This window comes from Gymnogyps californianus, chromosome 1 (assembly GCF_018139145.2).
Source record: "Gymnogyps californianus isolate 813 chromosome 1, ASM1813914v2, whole genome shotgun sequence".
In the NCBI taxonomy this organism is placed as follows: domain Eukaryota; kingdom Metazoa; phylum Chordata; class Aves; order Accipitriformes; family Cathartidae; genus Gymnogyps; species Gymnogyps californianus.
This window is the reverse complement of record NC_059471.1, coordinates 15,170,145-15,188,011: the sequence shown is the minus strand read 5'-3', so window position 1 is coordinate 15,188,011 and position 17,867 is coordinate 15,170,145. Positions and strand designations below refer to the sequence as shown.

The window sequence follows — 17,867 nt, the reverse complement described above, 5'->3', positions numbered from 1 at the left end:
CTGTCTTGATTAGGAACCCCTCTGGTGACACATCACAGAACTGCATTTACAGTATGATGTTTTAAGCCCATCACCAGCATTCAACTGATTATTACAGCTCTTTCACACAACCCCTATACTCATTTTTAATCCTTAAAATTAATGTTTTTGTGCTTCATATTAAAACTTATTTCATTTAATACTACAGGCTTGGGAAGTTATCCAATGGCTACAGAATGTAGCCACCTTAGGTCAGATATCATGACTGTTACTTTTGCCCTTCAAACACGTCAAGATCAACCATGTGACCACCTCTCAGGACTGCAGCATTCTGCCTTCCTCCCACGGGTCTTTCCTTTTTACGCAACTCGCCTTTAGCCTGTATTCTAGTACCAAATCATAGCCCTTGCAGCTTCATTGTTTTGATGGGGCCCTGCATCAAAGGCTTCAAAGCAGTCCAGAAATGCTGCAGTGCTGTATTTGGGGTTTTTTATTAAAAACAACTATTAAAGCAAGATCATGTTACTGTGATAATATTCAGTAACTTGCACATTACCCCTTTGTAAATCTACTTTCATACCTTTACTTTTTGTTCAGAGACTGTTAAAGCTCTTCCATACTCATGCCACTCTATTTTTGCCTTGAAGACATACATAGCATTCTTAACATGCTTTATTGAAAAAGATAGAAGCAACAAAATGACAATATTGCCAAAAGCAAAAAGTGGAACAGCACCAGAGGCTGAAAATTGCCTAGATAACTCAAGTTAAGAATTTAGCTGTGATACAGAAGCAGATAGAATGAAAACGGACCTGTGCAGAATGTAAACGTGTTCTCTAAACACTGAAGGAGTCCTGATTGGTGTATGACCTAGATGGATAGGAGTCTTAAAAACCAGGAAAGTTAAATTAATTTAGGAATCTGCATTTGACAGTTCTCACAAACGGCATAGACACAGGGACTGCCAGTTCCTGGTGTTGATCCTGCAGTGTCTAAGCTTTAGCTTGCATTAGAATGTAGTGTTTGCTTCGCTATAAAAACACTACTTCGAAGACTGGATCGATGATTAATTTTATCCTTCAGTGTCAGGTCAAAACCTATACTTCAAAACATCCAATTCAGGAACTCTGAAAATTGAAAGAATAAAAAGGACTCCAAGCTCTGGAGGCTCTTAAGTGTCCTTCTAGAATACCAAGAGGAAAGATATTCTCATTCTGATACTCAAAGTTTTGAGTTTGTCTATTGTTTGTTCTGACCTTGTCCACATCAAGTTTAAAGCAGTTTGGAAACCAAGGTGTTGCACCTGGCCAGCACTGAGGTGGATGGGTGCTTCTGAACTGTTAGAAGAAAAACTAATGTAACTGTTTCCTTGACAGGGTTCATAAAGAAAAGCAACGAGTGTCTGTACAAACGGGGTGCTGTCTTCTTTTGATTGTTGCATATATGACAATCTTTTCTAAAGACTTTATTCTTCCTGTAGAATTGAAGCTATCTTCCATTGGGCAAATCACAACCCTAACTAATATACTATAATGCGTAACTACCAAGTATTTCACTTCTCTGCCAAAAGAATAGAGCATCAGTAAGCCAAGCTATACGGATCCAAAGGAAAGAGATCTTTGTTCTGACCAAGTCTACACGCTCTAACACGTGAGCTTAGAAACCCTTGGCAAGTTCTCCAGCTTTTCGTAAAAAAATTTCACCAGGCCAAAACTAAATGTGAAGGCCACTGCTAGGACGTTGCTTACTGTGCAAACAATTTCCTGCTATGTTCCAGCATATTTTGATCTCTTCAAAGAGAAATAACTCACCTGTTTCTTTTTTGAAAACAGCACAGCAGGATCCGCTGTTTGGAGTTCTGCTCTTCCTTGCGCAGGATGTACGCAATATCCCAGACTCTTAGGCTTGAAGGGTCCCATGCCAGCAGCCATCAGTGAGGAAGCTGGGCTGGAGCATCAGTAACCGTTGTGATCACACACTCAATTAAAAACAGAAACAAAGGGCTGGTGATTTAGTATTGTCTCAGGAAGTTTACTCCCTGCACTAGTAACCTCCGGAGCAAGAGTGGCAACAATTGCATGTTAAGTAGTTCAACAGAACAGAGAATACATCTGCCTGAATTCACACACCGGAGATGGGTCACTTTAGGAATAACTAACAGCAAGAAAACTGAATTTGCAACTTCAGTCCATCTGCAACTTTAAACATGATGATACTGCATACCCCAGCCTCACTACACCACAATTGCCACAACACAGAATTAAAGGCAGATGAATACACTGTTTACAATTTCATGTGCTTCTCTTCTAATGTCTTGTGAGGAATATAGCAAAGAACCAAGTTCCAAGAGCGTGGCACTATGGAGTTACTAAACCAACTCAGTCACAAAAAGCAGCAATATAAACATTTTTATTTTATATCATGCTAATGGAGTTCCTAGATATTTCATATATGGCCATTCATTTCAGCATGTAAGAGCAGTGCTCTGTTATAATGACCGGTGGCAGTCTGATCACTTGTGGATACTAGGACTGCATGCCGTCTTCAATTTGAAGAGCACTGGGCTTCCTGGTCAATGCCCAAAAGCAAACAGAAGTGAAAGATACACATTCAGTTAGATAAAGAACACGCACAAAAAACTATGCAGGAAACTGCTAAATAAGTACAATAAAGCTTCACGGCACTTGCTTCACAAAACATACAGCTGCTACTTGGGAAGCCACTGTACCCTGCAGTATCTCAAACCAGCATCAAAAACTGCAACTGCTCCAGGCTAGATCCCTTGCAGATATGATAAGCTTCATTCAGGTAAAGAAATTGCTCATTTGTAGAAGCTGGGAATATTGCCTTCTATCTTCCTCTTACAGCAACTCTGACCACTGAACTCCAATGATACCAATGTTCCCACCCTCTGCACCCCCTAAGCCATGCACACTGCCCGCTCAAGACAAGCTCTGGGCCTGGAACGCTGACGTCTGAGAACTTGAGCTGCTTGATCAGCAGAGCTGCACAGGAAGCTGGGGGCCGGGGGAGCTGCTCATTGCTGTTTAACCCAGCCAGAGCTCTGCAAAGTGCTTGCAGAGAAGGAAGTGGGCACAGAACACAGCGTGAGCGTGGTCAGCTGATTCACAAGCAACAGAAGTCACTTGATCCTCTCCAAACATAACACTATGCAGACAGTCTTCTCCATGGTTTAACATTTTGCTAGGGTTCTGTTTGCAATGTGCTACAGACAATTAGTTTTATTATAGCTTTCTTGGAATAGTACTGAGGAGAGCGTAACTGCTCACATGTACAGCATTACAGATCAGGGCAACCACAATCATTACAGTGAGGAGTAGTGGAAAGCCATAACCTAGATTAGCCTTCCTGCCAAAACTAGGTCAAAGAATTTTACCCAGTGGTTTCTAGATCAAGTTCTTCCACTTCTCAGAAAGCGGTTCAGGTGCCTAGATGCAGGCAGCCAGCGCTGTTTGAAGTTGCCCAGGACATTCAAAACACTCACCAACCAGGGCTGACAGGTATGTTGCAGGTCCCGAGATACCCTCAGGCATCACAAATGACACTGAACAGCTGAATCACTCAGTTTTTAAAGCCCTGTATATCCTGTCATCTGATCTGCACATAGTAACTGCAATGTTTGAAAAACTCTAACCCCATATGGTTTTAAAGAAAAACGCATTGCTTAAAAAGTCTGCCTGCTACTATGTTTTTTCCCTATCCTCTTCCCTGTTCAGAAATAGGGCTTACATATTAACAATTCCACTCTTCAGGTGAGCCTGACCTCTCCAGCTCCCCCTGCAGACTCACCTTAATCTGTAGAAAGTATACTTGGTTCCAGTATTACTAATTTCTGGGCCTGAACACCGAAATTTCAAGTGATGCGCTTTATTCTTTAACAAGCTTTCATAATCTTTGACAACTTTTTAAGTTGCTACACAAGACAAAAGAGCCTTTAGAAACATTTCAAAACCAGAAAAAGCAAAAGTATGTTAATCAAAGCTGTTTAAAACTACATTCTAGGTTTGAAACACTCACATTTTTAACATCAAAATTAAGGAGAAGATACATACATGTAATAAAGTTGGACAAAAGTCTGCATTTAAAAGAATTACAGCAAGCCAATTGTCGTGGTTTAACCCCAGTCAGCAACGCAGCACCACGCAGCCGTTTCCCCCTCCCCCTCCCAGTGGGGTGAGGAGGAGGAAAGGAAAGAAAAAAAGTAAAACTCGTGGGTTGAGATAAGAACAGTTTAATAACTAAAGTAAAATATAATACTAACAATAGTAATAATGAAATATAATAATAATAGTAATGAAAAGGAATGCAACAAAAAGAGGGGGGGGGGAGGAAAAAAAAAAACCAGTGATGCACAATGCAATTGCTCACCACCCGCTGACCGATGCTCAGTTAGTTCCCGAACCGCGATCCACGCCTTCCGGGCAGCTCCCCCCTGTTTATATACTGGGCATGACATTCCATGGTATGGAATACCCCTTTGGCTAGTTCGGGTCAGCTGCCCCGGCTCTGCTCCCTCCCAGCTTCTTGCACACCTGCTTGCTGGCAGAGCATGGGAAACTGAAAAGTCCTTGGCTTAAGATAAGCGCTACTTAGCAACAACTAAAACATCAGAGTGTTATCAACATTATTCTCACACTAAATCCAAAACACAGCACTGTACCAGCTACTAAAAAGAGAGTTAACTCTGTCCCAGCCAAAACCAGGACACCAATCTACAGTTAAAGTAAAGAATCCTATGTACTGCAAGGAATGTATACCAAAGCATTAAAACTATTACGGTGCCAGCTAATACACAACATTGAACAGTATTGCAGAAATTATGGAAGAATGGATGAAACCAAACATCAGTGTTGCTGAATTCACACTAAAAACGTTTAAAGACAAACCAGTCCAGATTCTTACACCCCTCCCCTAGCCCCCCCAGACAGCAAAGCAAGACTTCAAAATTAGTTTCTCCAGTATTATTTTGAAAGGGACTCAAGCCCAGGAGGTACTGCTTAGAGATAGAGGGCAAAGATAAACATGATAACTGGAATGTATTTGTATCTTCCTTTGCACAATTGTCCTCACTAGATTTAGTGATCAGTACTACTGATGGAAACGTCCCGAATCTGCTAACAAGTCAGCCTCAATCACCTAATTAACAAATAAAAGTACATGTTTTGGCCCTTTTTAGCTAGCCAAAACTTTGATTCAATGCTGCAGCTGCAATTATGCTAGAAATATAACATACTGTTAATTCCACACACAGTCTAAATTCCAAACTCAGTGGACAGATTTCCCAAGATGGCAGGTGATTATAGCAGGAGACCCCGAGGTTTCTTTCACAGACTTAGAGGGGGGCTTTTATTAAATTACAACTCAGATGTACAACAGGAAAGATGTATACAAATGCCAAACATACAGCATCTGTAAGTATGAATGGAAATTTATTTGCTAGTGACAAACACTTCCCCCACTTAATACAAGCCTTGCTCTAAACACTAGGCAACCATTACACAGGGTAACTCACCGAGTCACAAGTTACATAGCCCACACAAGTTCTTTTTAATGTATACACTTTACTACTTTCACACACATAGGGTGCTCACTTTTTAAAAGAGAGAACACATGTATAGCTAAAGCCACATATGAAGTGATGAAAGCCAGTTACATGCACACAACTTGCAAACACTGGCATCCTAAAACTTCAAGAAATGGTATTTTCACCTCACACTACAGAGCGTAAGACACCAAAGTACTGTTCAAAACATCTTATTGCTGGCAGGTCTGAAGATCAAGAGGTCCACACTTGGGCATTAAGATATGACCGAAGATGACTGACTTAGAGCCAGACAAACCGACACCACCACTGCAGGATCTGATGCAGTTCGCCTGGCAGTATTCTTCCACTATGACATGAAATCCTTGCGAAATACCTATGAACACTTTCTCTCTGTAGGTATCTGCTATGCAAGTCTAGGGATACAAAGCTGAAAAGGGTGAAGTAAGCATCAACCAGTAAGATAACAGGAGTCCCTAGACTACCACCTTACAAAACAAACCCCAAGACTTCAGAGGGAGGTGGAAGATCCTACTATTTAATTGCACAATCACTATAAAGTTCCAAATACAGAAAAGTAGCTTTTGCATTTTAATCCCTAGCCTAAAGGCTATATTGCTGTACAGCTACTCTTTGCCTCATCTCTAGGGTCATGAGGACCATTCCTGGCCAGGATTTCTAGCCTTTGAAAAATCAAGACAGAAGGAAGTTCTAGATGCTGTTAGGGATTTTTGGAGGTTTTGGCTTGGTTTTTTGAGGTTTTTTTGTTTGTTTTGGTTTTTTTAAATAAAAATCCGAATCCCCTACTTTACCATGGGGAATCACCAAGCAGCATAGAAGCTCACTTCCCTCTTCAAAATTAATGAAAGACACACAGAATTAAGTTTTATTGTACTTCTGCGGGCAAACAACCAACCCCAAACTTTTGTCAGGAAAAGACAGCATTCCAGTCACTGCAGTCTACAGAGAAAAACCAACAATGGGAACAGAGTAAACAAGCACTCATTTGAGAAGTAGAAATATTTTAATTCAGTCTTCATATAAACTATTATTAATATACATTACACAGGTATCCAGACATGACTAAAACTTAAGAAAAGTCCTGCTGTTCCTGCAACAGTTAGCCTCTTTTCTCCTCAAGTCCACAAGAAAGCCAAAACAGAACCAAAACAGTAGCTGAAGTTAATTAATATTAATTATTAATAACAGCAATCTTTATGTATTTCCTCACATCCACATGGAGGAAACTCATGAGAAGAGTTATGCCAAGCTCCATTTTAGGAACTCAACCAGAAAGTTTTTTTTATTCAAAGTAACACAAGGGCATACTAGTGAAATGCTTTCCTTACTCAGAAAGGAAAGCTACAAAAACCTCACCTTAGTATTGAGTTAGTTTTATGAACAGAAGTAGTCTTGGGCAAGGAAGACCGAGTATACTTCTAATGATGATACAGTTTACTATTACACAACAGTGTTAGGTAGTTGATTAATCATCTTCTGTACCACAATTTTCCATTCTTAAGACACTGCTGGCTTAAGCTTCAGCAGTTGGAGGATGACAGGAACAAAGACATTTTGCAAGCTTCCCTCTTTACGAAAGAAATGTACGAACTGTACCCTTTATTGTCCCCCTGCAAATAGGGCATTTTCTAAGGGATGGTGCACATTCTTTGCATACCACTAAGTGACCACATGGAATAAAAACAATAGAAACTTCTTTGTCCATGCAAACTTTACATGTTCTTTCCTCTTGCAATCTTCTTAATTGTTCTTCCATAGGTAAACCTGGAAAAAAATTATTTAACTTTTTAAGAAGCCTGAATATAATGTGCATTCTAATTAGAATACAGCCATGTTCCATTTCACTCTTTATTTCCCTATCTGTATTCACTAAATATAGATGACAGTGAGAAAATAAGTACATTTTCCAGAGCTCAAAGTGGCATGCAAGGAACTAGTCTGTACTTTCCACTTCTGTGAGACGACAACAGCTCAGGGATTGGAGGCCAACTGTAGTTCTTGAGACCAACCAATGTTTACATTCTAGCAAATGCTGTACTTTTCTTGCTTGGATATTAGAAGCACAGAGCACAGCCTGACTGGTGGAAGTGAGCTGTATTCAGGCTTGTATACTTTTCTGTAGCCTATTAACATATTAGACTACAAGACTAAGAACCAGAGCAAACTCAATCCCATGTGTGACAAGTTTGTATCTACCCAGCTGTTGGTCAAGCTAAATCTTAGGACACCTATAACCCAGTCTGGAAGAGTAGAGATGATGATACCTGCTGTGAAATGCTAACCTACTATTCACTGTCCAGTCTTTACCAAACACCTGAATGAAAGCTTGTACCAGGATCAGGTCCAGCATGTGCTTGAATTGTTGAGCTCCAGAAAGCTCTACCTCCTATGGTGCAAAAGCATGTGTAAGGCACTGGATATAGCTTATAGCAGACAGACTTGCTTGCAAGTCGGCGCAGGCACTTAACTTTTTCAGGTAAGTCCATCTTATCAAAGCAGAATTAGGGAGAGGTAATAAAACCTATTTCTTAACCAAAGTAATTTTCTTTTTTATGATGTTAGCTATTTGTCCCACAATACCCTTTAAAGTAAGAAGGTAAGAGTTTAAGGTACCTGAAACATCTTCTGTGGGAACGTACTTCATGTTCTTCTCCACTAAAATAAGAGAAAAAAAATCCTAGTCATTTGACTAATCTATATTCAAACAGCATCTGATTTTTTTTTTTTATCTTTAGGTTGCTATGACAGCACTGGTTAGACTTCTATAAACTTATATCCTTAAACAAACAAACAAACTAAAAAAAAAGACAGACATACCAAATAAATCTTTGTACAGTACAGGGTCACAATCTCGTAGACAGTTTCTGAATATGCCGGCTGCTTCATTTCCTTTCACTAAAACTGTATCTATCAGTTCCCTTGCTTGCAATGGTGTCTGAGTCTTTTGCTTAATAACATCATGCTCAATTTCCGTTATCACTTTAGCTGATAGTAAACTCCCGAGGATTGGAAGTACACATGTTAAACGCTGGAATAAAGCCATTCGATTCTTCCGGATTAAGGACAAATCATCTGGAATGCAAAGGGGATTAGATGTTTGTTAGGAATACACTACTCCAAGTTCCATTTCTGCTTAACAATAATTGATACATTCTTTAAACTCTACTTGAAATGTTTGCTCACTACACATCATTAATAAAGACCTCAGTAAGTTTTAGTGGTATTCACATAAAGAACAGACTTAAGAAAACCACGTACAAGCAGCTTCTGAGCTGAAGCCTTTTCACCAATGAAACCTCCTGCTCCCATCTCTACGTTAAATTATCCGAGGGGATCTTGTCTAACTTCACTCTAGGAAGGCTTACGTTCTCTGCAGAATTGCAATGAAAAAACAAAGCCTCTGCATAACACCAATGCTAGCTCACCAACAACCAACAGGTTAACTTTAGTCAGTGGCAGTCAAAATCATGTCTGAGATGTAGACAGAATCAAGCTTTTCTAAGAGGTGTCCAACAGAATTATGTGCAAGAAAACCAGAAGTACAGCACAGCCAGACTCAGGAGATTTGGTTTTTTTAAATAGTCTATCACAAACAACAACAACAAAAATAATCTCCATTAAGATTTAATGGCTGAATCCATCTATGTTTTTTTGCTAGAAGATGCAAATAGGAAAGAAGCAGTCTTAATTCAATTTATAATTGAGAAGTTTCATTACTGCTTCACAGACTCAAAAATAGTAGGCTTTTTTAGGCTTCAAAACTTACATGGTATTAAAACAATAGGAAATGTTAAAGACACATCAAATAAACACTGTTAAATATCTGACCTACATTGTTGAGTCGGACACAGAAAAGCAGACCTTTGGCCATCTTACAGAATCTAAATTTGTAAAAGTTTATGGCCTCTTCTAGGAGGTGGATATGGTGGCTCACCGATTCAAGTAGTTTAAAGAGCAGGCAAATTTGGAAAAAAAATTAGTAGAGTGTGCCAAGTAAAGTATTTTGGTTCCATTTATTTTATTGACAACAATATAAAGGCACACAAATTAAAAAAATATGGCTTTGTTCCTGTGGAGAGAATCAGGTGATTCTGAACTCTTTGCACCTGTATGAACCATCCTCCTGAAAGGGAATGAAAAAATTCCCAGAGTGCTAGTTCCATACAGATACCCTGATGATGCTTTTACAGAAGGTGATCCTAATAGCAATTAAACTAAATCACTTAGTGAATGAAAACAATTATAAAATCTATACGTAATACAAACCACTTCTGCTTTCACTTTTATTCATGCCTTATGTGTACCTGATGCCACTTCTTCCAATTGTCTCTCTTTCTCTTCTTCTCTCTTCTCATCTTCAGCAGTGAGCAAATCAGACACAAGATCATTAACAGTCTTGTAGTTTTCTCCAGTGGCCAAGATTTTACTTTGCACTGTTTGCTTTATCAGCCTTCTACTGAATCCCATCTCCAAGGCAGCTTTGACCACAGGCGTGTTCATCATGATTGCATCTTCTGAATGACTCTCTCCAGGTTCAAAATGAATAACTAATCAAAGAGGAAAATCACCATGTATAGTATAAACAATAAAACACCTGTATGACCCAGAAGTCAGACACATCGACATTACCTACACACATGCATATATACATGAATACCTAGCATTAAAAAGTTTCAATGGTTAAATAGACTTTAAATAGTTAGCTTTAAAAATGGAAGCCAGTTACTTAGATTCAATTGGATTGAATCCATGATAAACTTCAATCCATGTCAGGCCTTCACTAAAATCTAGGATAATCCAGAGAAACCGCAGAGAATTCCATTGTCTTAGCAGCTTTTTTTAATACTTAGTCATTTCTAACTTCAGCCTTGAAAAATGTCTTGCTGGGTGGGGGGATCAAAATTCACAGTTTATAGTACAAACAATTGCTCTATTCCAGCTCTTGATCAGTATTTTCCATTCAACTTACTAAGCACCAGACACATGGGATTCTGACTCATTGTCCTCAACCAGCAGGGACTATGACAGCATAACCCACTCACCCTCTGGGAGGAGTTTATTTCCACCATAACTAGAGTCCAGCTCAGAAAGACTTCACTTTATCAGCTTGTCCTACCCTCTCCTTGACTACTGCTGCTCAACTCAGAGCATTTACCTAGCTATGTGCCTAAAAATGGAGCTGCATAACTGCATAGTCATGACACCCTCTAGCAACTGTTCCACCAAGTTCAACACCATTGGTCAATTTAACAAATGCCAAATTGACTTGTTTTGTTTAACCCAACCATGAAACTAAAAACCACAAATATAGCAGCTGCCAAGCATTCAAAGCCAAAAATCTTGATATGAGCTGCTAGTATGAAAATAAGGAAAATGAAAGACAAGATCTCTTAAAGGTGCTTCCGTGAAGTTTGTTTGTCCATATAACGTCAGAGCTACCTAACTTTTATCATTAGTTAGAAAATCCTTATAACATTGTTGTTTCTAATCTAAGATTTGTTAAGCAAGTTAGCTTTGGCTAACCAATGATTAAGTTTCCAAAATGCTGAGGAAGTTTAAAAACATGCTTTAATATACATACTTGGGGGATCAATGTTTTCATCTACAGGCGTATCAGAGGTTGACAAGAGCTGTGGAACACAATAGAACTACATTAGTATCAAAGTATTACTTTTCCCCCTCCATACCTTTCTAATACATTCTTCCCTCATCAACCATGCTAAGCTTTTTATCTGAATGGTACCCATTAAGTATTTTACATGCAGTTACACAGTCTGCAACTTTGTGCAACTATATTATCAATATAAAGTTAGTGCTGACCACTTCCATGAAGAGAAGTTTGGCTTACTCTTGCCAGAAGAGTTATGGATAGAAATAATTCAGGCTGTCCATGACTGATTTCTGAAATAACAATTACTGATCTGCATTATTCACTGAAACTTACATAATCAGAATTTCCCTCTCCTGACACAAAGGAGCTCACTTCCTCATAACACTTTCCATAAGTCATCTGTACAGGTTAAACTCTACTAGTACAAGTCCGTTAGCCACAGTTCAGCACTGGTTTCATTTCTGTGCTCATGAAGAGCATTTATCGTGTTAGAAACCTAGTAGAAATATATGCAGAAATGAGGCAGAAGGATGGACCGAACTCCCCAAAAGAACACAGCACTCTTCAGCAAGGGAAAACCAAAGTTACAGAACAGTAAAGTTTACCTGTTCAAGAAGATGGGGGAACCTGGCCTGAATTTGACTTACAAACTCTCCTCCTTTTACACGAAGCAGATACTCACACCTGAAACATTGACAAAAGTGTACTAAATTATACTTTCTACTTGCCAAAGGAAAAAAAAAATACAGAAGAATGAAAGTTTACAATAACACAGCATAACTTAGCTACATGTTTCTCCTCCTACAGAATGGAAAGAGTTCTCTTAATTGGAAGCTTGATGTAGCCTAGTGTCTGGTGACACTTTGATAAAGCTTTTCCATGATGTTCAGCAGTCAGTAGGCTTATGTATATAAATGCAGCAGCTTTACATTCTGCTACCACTTCTAATCAAAATGGCATGTCATGAGAAGTTATACTGTGTCAGCATCACTACAAAGTGCAGTGATAAACTGTTTCTATCTCGCATCTCACCATTCTTACCTCCTACTCAAATCATTCAAAAGAAGTGAACAAAATTTAACACCACTATCAAAGCCAGATCTGCTTCGCTAATGCAGAGTTACATCTCTTAAGTACATTTACTGACAGGCATAACACAGAAGGAAACAAAGGTGTCATTTAACTCTACATATATCATGTAGTCCAACAGTGGCTGGTAAATTGCCCATGAAAGACTAGTTGGAGGTCTACAATGTGAAGAATTATTAGCTTTCCTGAAATTAAATGCAGCTATTTCTGTCGTTAATGTCGGTGGCTAATTCCACAGGCACAGACAGCAATTAGGTATGCAACTGCCATTTAATTATGGGGGACATTAAAAAGTTATTTCTGTCATTTTTCCAGTAGAGACATATTAAACAGCCGCTGAAGCCTTCTTCACAAGCCTTTCGACACCTAAGAAACTAAACTGCACGAGCTGAAAAACTGGTTCAAGAGCATTCAGCATGGGCACAGAACCAGACTGAGGGAGTTAATGTTCCTTCTACTTCATTTCTCAGCAGCTTTTGCTCTCTTCAGTCTACTTTCTGACTGCTTCTCTTAGATAAGCATGCTCATTAACAATGCAGCCTCATTTACTAATAGTGATTTGGGGATGCACACAGCTTTTAATTATGAAGTGGAAAGCACTAAATATCATGCTTAATGAAGAAATTATTTAATTAAGAGCCACCTTAGCACTTCAGAGGTTTTAAATAGAGGTACATGAAATACATCCAAATGAAAGAGTGAATTTGTACATCATATGGTAAAGTTAAACAAAACTATTAAGTGCAGTACTTATCTGCCAAAATTAGAAGTATTTAACGATGTGAACAAATTGTGATAAAGATTTTGCAAGTTACCTTGGAAACCACTTTGCATGCTCAATCCATGGATCATCTCCAGATTCCCAGCACCTTAACCCACCATCACAGCAAAAACATTTGACATCATCATTGCGGCCTTTAAAAAAAAACAAGGCAAAATATCTAGCAAGCATTGACACAATTTACTTCAAAGTAAATGCTGACATAACAATACGAATAAAACCAGAGGCTTCGTTTTTTCTTACCTACATAGTAAAAGCCAGCATCCGCAAGCTGTTCAGGCTGAACTGGAATTCTAGTTGGCCAGTTTATGAATGTTTTAACACGTGCTTCATGGGTTTGCATGCTCACATTTGAAACATTGAAACTTGGCTGGTCTCGGGTAAGGTTTTCCACAAAAGGGCAGGTAGGAAAGTGTCTCCGATGCTCTGACACAGCATTATCTTTTGGTTCCCAGTTACTCAGCTGACCACCACAGGTGAAACAAGCAACTTTGTCTGCTGTCCCCAAGTAATACAGTCCAGCCTTTGCCAGATCAGTGGGTGAGAGAAATGTCAGTGGCCATGAGTGAAAAGTGCGTAGTCTAGCATCTTCTGTACTCATAGAAGGATTGTGAACTTTAGGTCTCAAGAATGAAAGGTCTTCAACTGCCCTAGTAGTTATTGGGTCTTGAGGAAAACTGGAGAAAGAGCCACTGAAATATCCAACTTGTTCTAAACTTGGGGAAAGTGTTATGGAATGTAGAGATGGTGAGAGACTGTTTGTGACCAGAGGCGAAAAGGCAGAACGAGAGGACAGTCCGAGGTTGTTAACTGAAAGCATATTTTGAACAAAACTGCAGCTAGGATACAGCTGTTTATGTTTTTCCATAGCATTATCTCCTGGTTGCCAGTTGTCCAATGTTAAGCCACAACTGAAGCACTTAACTTTATCTTGCACACCAGTGTAATAAAACCCAGCCCGGGCAAGACTCCGTTCCGACACCGACACGTTAATGGGGAAAGTAGAAAACGTTGACATTCTGTAGAGTTCACAGGATAAGTCATACTTCAGTTCACGACACAAAGCACTCTGCTTCATGATGCTAGCCAAGAAAGGGCTATTTTCCATTATGTTCATAATGGACTATTTTTGGAAGAATGGGACAAGTCTTCCTCTGGGAGGTAGTTGTGTGCATTAAAGGCAATTCGGAATAACCCCTGCCTGTACAAAAGTAAGAACCTGAAAATGAAATACTTTAGTGTGCAACTTTGAATGTGTATGTGAGTAGAATTAGCCTCATGATTAACAGCCTTTAAACATTTGGGAAGTTCTTGTACTTTAATTTACACAACTGCTTTCAGTGCAAAAGCTGCCCCATCCCATTTTGACAATTGAAGAAAGCATGTCAAAAAGGACTTTCCCTTGAATCATACAGGCATCACATGCTTTCCTCGTACTGTATATCTGGGAGAGCAGTATCAATTTGTCAGGCTAGTGGAGGTGGGATCCAGAGGGGGAAAAACCTCAAATGGGTTTATCAAAATCCTTTGTCAATAAAGAAACTAAAATGGGGGCCAACTAAAACGACGTCATTTTTAACCAGAACATACATTAAGTGATTTAAGAACTATTTCACCCTAGACAGCTGATAAATATGCAGCTTATACACGTGTAAAGATTTTAGTTTGTAAACCTCATTAGAAGGCTGAAAATAATAGTTCATCAAGCTCAAAAGGCATATGAAAAAAGAGCCCCTGAACTGAGCTGGTATATTTGCTGCTACTAGACTTTCAAAAAAAACCCAACTTCTGCATATTGTTGTAATAATCATTAAGACTGAAGAAGTTAGTTTATATTCAACTTCACATGTATCAAATATTCAGCTATCAGATAAACAAATCCTATACGCTGTCTCTGACAAGGATGAACTGTCTTAATTAACAAGCCTGGAATAGCCCCAGGCTTTTCTGTCTCTATCACTGTCAGCACAGACTGAACAGAGCATTTCAGTTTTAACCTGGTGCTTTAGTTACAAGTATAGAGTTATCAAATTTAACATAAATGAATTGCCTTGTGTCAGGACATTCTAATGCTTTATACTCTTGAATTAAGTTTTTTCTGTATGCCATGTTTATGGCATACAGAAGCAAACAGAATCCTCAGATTAAAAAAAAAATTTTGAAGCCTTAGTTTCTTTATTTGTGCACAGAACTACCTCCCAGAGTTCAGACTACAGTCCCTGCTAAGGTGCCTACGCCTCCATATTGATACTGACTGTTCGCAAGAAGAAACTGGAAGTATCTATAGTTTCAATCATTTAATTCTTTCGGGCTGAACAAAATCTGTAAGGAAGAAAGAGAGGAGTGTTTCAAAATATACAAGATGAGGTGCATGTAATGTCTATACAAACAGAAACTACACAAACTGAAACACTAAAATCTCAACATAAGCTTTTTTGTAACGTTAGCTAGAAAGTTTCAGGGAATCAACTTTACATACGGTCATATAAATGGATTCTACACAGTTAACTTCCCTGTTACTGACACATATGCAAAACTGTTTAATCCACAAGCACAACTTTTTTGGCAGATGGATGAATCAGGCTGCTTGATCACAAGCTGTATAACTAAAGGTAAGATCTCGTACTAAAGAAGCTGCATCCATTTAAATTGGTTTAAGGCTGCAGATACTCAAACAACGAAGATCCAGTTTTATTACACTGACTGAAATTAAGAGTACTGGAATTTCTTATTTAGGTAAATCAAATGATACTTGAGGCACAGGACATCAGCAAAAATGAACTTCACCAAAAATTTCAGGTAAGAGCAAAGACAAAGTTCAAAAGTTTTTAAATATATAATTTTACATTTATTCATATATACATATATAGCAGTCTGTTTTACAGTATCAGTTCCTAAAAAGTTCTTCCAGAAAAGACTCGAAACAGATATACTTGTCATGATGACATAGCCCTAGAAAAATCACCTACTGGAAAACAGCAGACCATTTCCTACTCATCTCAATAGCTCTTAGTAGATTTGTTCTTAATACGGTCACACTATTACTACTACTAGGTTCTTAATCACTGAGGACACAAGTTACAAATGCCTTACACCAATCTACTCCTTTAATACAGATGGTGGGACTAAGCCATCGACATACATGAACGATGGCTAGTCCACGAAGTTAAGCCAGTTTCTGTACTGCAGACAGTCAGAAGCCTCAGAGTAAATGCTAAAAACATCAGAGCAAACTGAGACCCTGACAATCCTAAAACATTTAGGATCACTTAAACCTGAGATCCTGCGGTCATTTTCTGCCGAATGCTCTTCTTCTAATATTATCCTCCGCTATAGCCCTGAGTATCCTTAATTTCCAGAGTCACCCAACTGCTCTGAATCTCACAGTTTTTTTCTTCCACTATCCTGCAGCGACACTAGAAATTATTTAAGTCCAGAGTAGCAATATTTAAAGTACAGCAACCTCAAAACTCAATTTAATATTCTTCTGCTCTTGTGTTATAAACCAGGCAAAAGAAGTTTACCTTCTAAGCACCCTTCTTTAAGTTTGCAGATCTCGCGCACCGAAATCCACCTGGCGGGGTCTGTGCGCCGCCGCACACCCGCAACCACAGCCCCCCGCGGTCCCTCCCCGGCACGGCGGAGCCTCGCTCGCCGCTCCTCCACCCTCACGCTGCCGCCGCAACCGCAGGTTGCCGGGAGCCGTCCCGGGACTCCCGCAGGGCCCAAGCGCCACGCCCTGAGCGGCCACCCACCAGGGCGGCTACGCTCCCCTCCAGCGCCGGAGACCACGGCCTGGGACAGAGCAGGCCCCTCAGCCCGCCCCCGGTCTCCTCTGCCGCCGGCCGAGCCCAGCGACCGCTGGCCGGCGCCAGGCGCGGCCGGCCCCTGACACGACGCGCCCCCCCGCCCGCCGCACCCCTCAGCCGGGCGCAAAGAACCGACGCGGCCCACGCAGCAGCACCAGCGCCCTCCCGGCAGGGCCCCACCAGGCCGCGGCCCGGCCCCTACCCGCACCGCCCCGTACTCACGCTCGCCGGTCGGGCCCCCCGCAGCGGGCGGGCCTGCTGCGCGCCCCGGCCTATATACGGTGCCCGGCAAGGGGGCGCGGGGGGAGAGGCGCCCCCGGGCGGCACCGCCCCTGCCCGGGAAACTCCGGGTGGAGGCGCCGCGCCGGGAAAGCCCCGGCGGCCGCCGGGCGCATGCGTGGCCTCACGGGGAGGGCAGGCGGTGGGCGGTGCCTCCCCTCCCTCCGTCCCTCCCGCCGGGCGTGGAGCGCCGCTCCCGGCGCCCTCCCTAGCGAGCGCCTTCGTGTGGCGGCCGCCGGCGGGAGGAGCGTTCCCCTGGGCTGGCCGTGCCCCTCAGCCCGGGGGGGCTCCGGCCAGCCGGCTCCTCCGTTCGGCCTCGCCGCCCTCTCGCTCGTTCAAGTAGCTGCCCTTGGGGGGGGAGGCCCCGGCCCCGGCCCCGGCCCCGGCCCCGGCGGTGTCAGCAGGGACGTTAGGTACTTTCCGCCCGGCCGGGGAAACCCGCCAGCAGAGCGTGCTTCCCCGGCGGCCCGGCCCGGCCCGGCGCGGCCCAAGGCGGGGATTTCCAGCCCCGCGGCGCGGCGCCGTGCGGGGCTGGCTGGCGGCCCGGGCGCCCTGTGCTCCCCGCCGCCGGGAAGGGGAACGGGCAGAGGGGCAGCGCCTCTGGCAGCGGCCCAGGCCCGCGGCCTTGCCTACGGGACCTCGTACGAGCGCTGACGGAAGCAAGCACGGCTGCTGCCGAGACGGCCTTTTCGGGTGCCTCGGATGGCAGCTTGGCGCTCGCTAGCACTGCTCTCC

At 41.7% G+C, this 17,867-nt stretch overlaps 1 protein-coding gene across 1 annotated transcript; it reads right to left on the bottom strand.

Moving 5' to 3' along the window:
• Window positions 1–6,547: 6,547 nt before the first annotated feature.
• BIRC2 (baculoviral IAP repeat containing 2) lies at window positions 6,548–17,153 on the bottom strand. Its single transcript, XM_050891884.1, has 9 exons — window positions 17,076–17,153; window positions 13,288–15,366; window positions 13,079–13,178; window positions 11,780–11,858; window positions 11,145–11,193; window positions 9,868–10,110; window positions 8,381–8,635; window positions 8,177–8,218; window positions 6,548–7,327 (listed from the first exon to the last, which is right to left on the bottom strand). The coding sequence occupies exons 2-9, from the start codon at window positions 14,159–14,161 to the stop codon at window positions 7,134–7,136; spliced, it is 1,836 nt and encodes a 611-aa protein (XP_050747841.1). The 5' UTR covers window positions 14,162–15,366; window positions 17,076–17,153; the 3' UTR covers window positions 6,548–7,133.
• Between the last annotated feature and the right edge of the window lie 714 nt (window positions 17,154–17,867).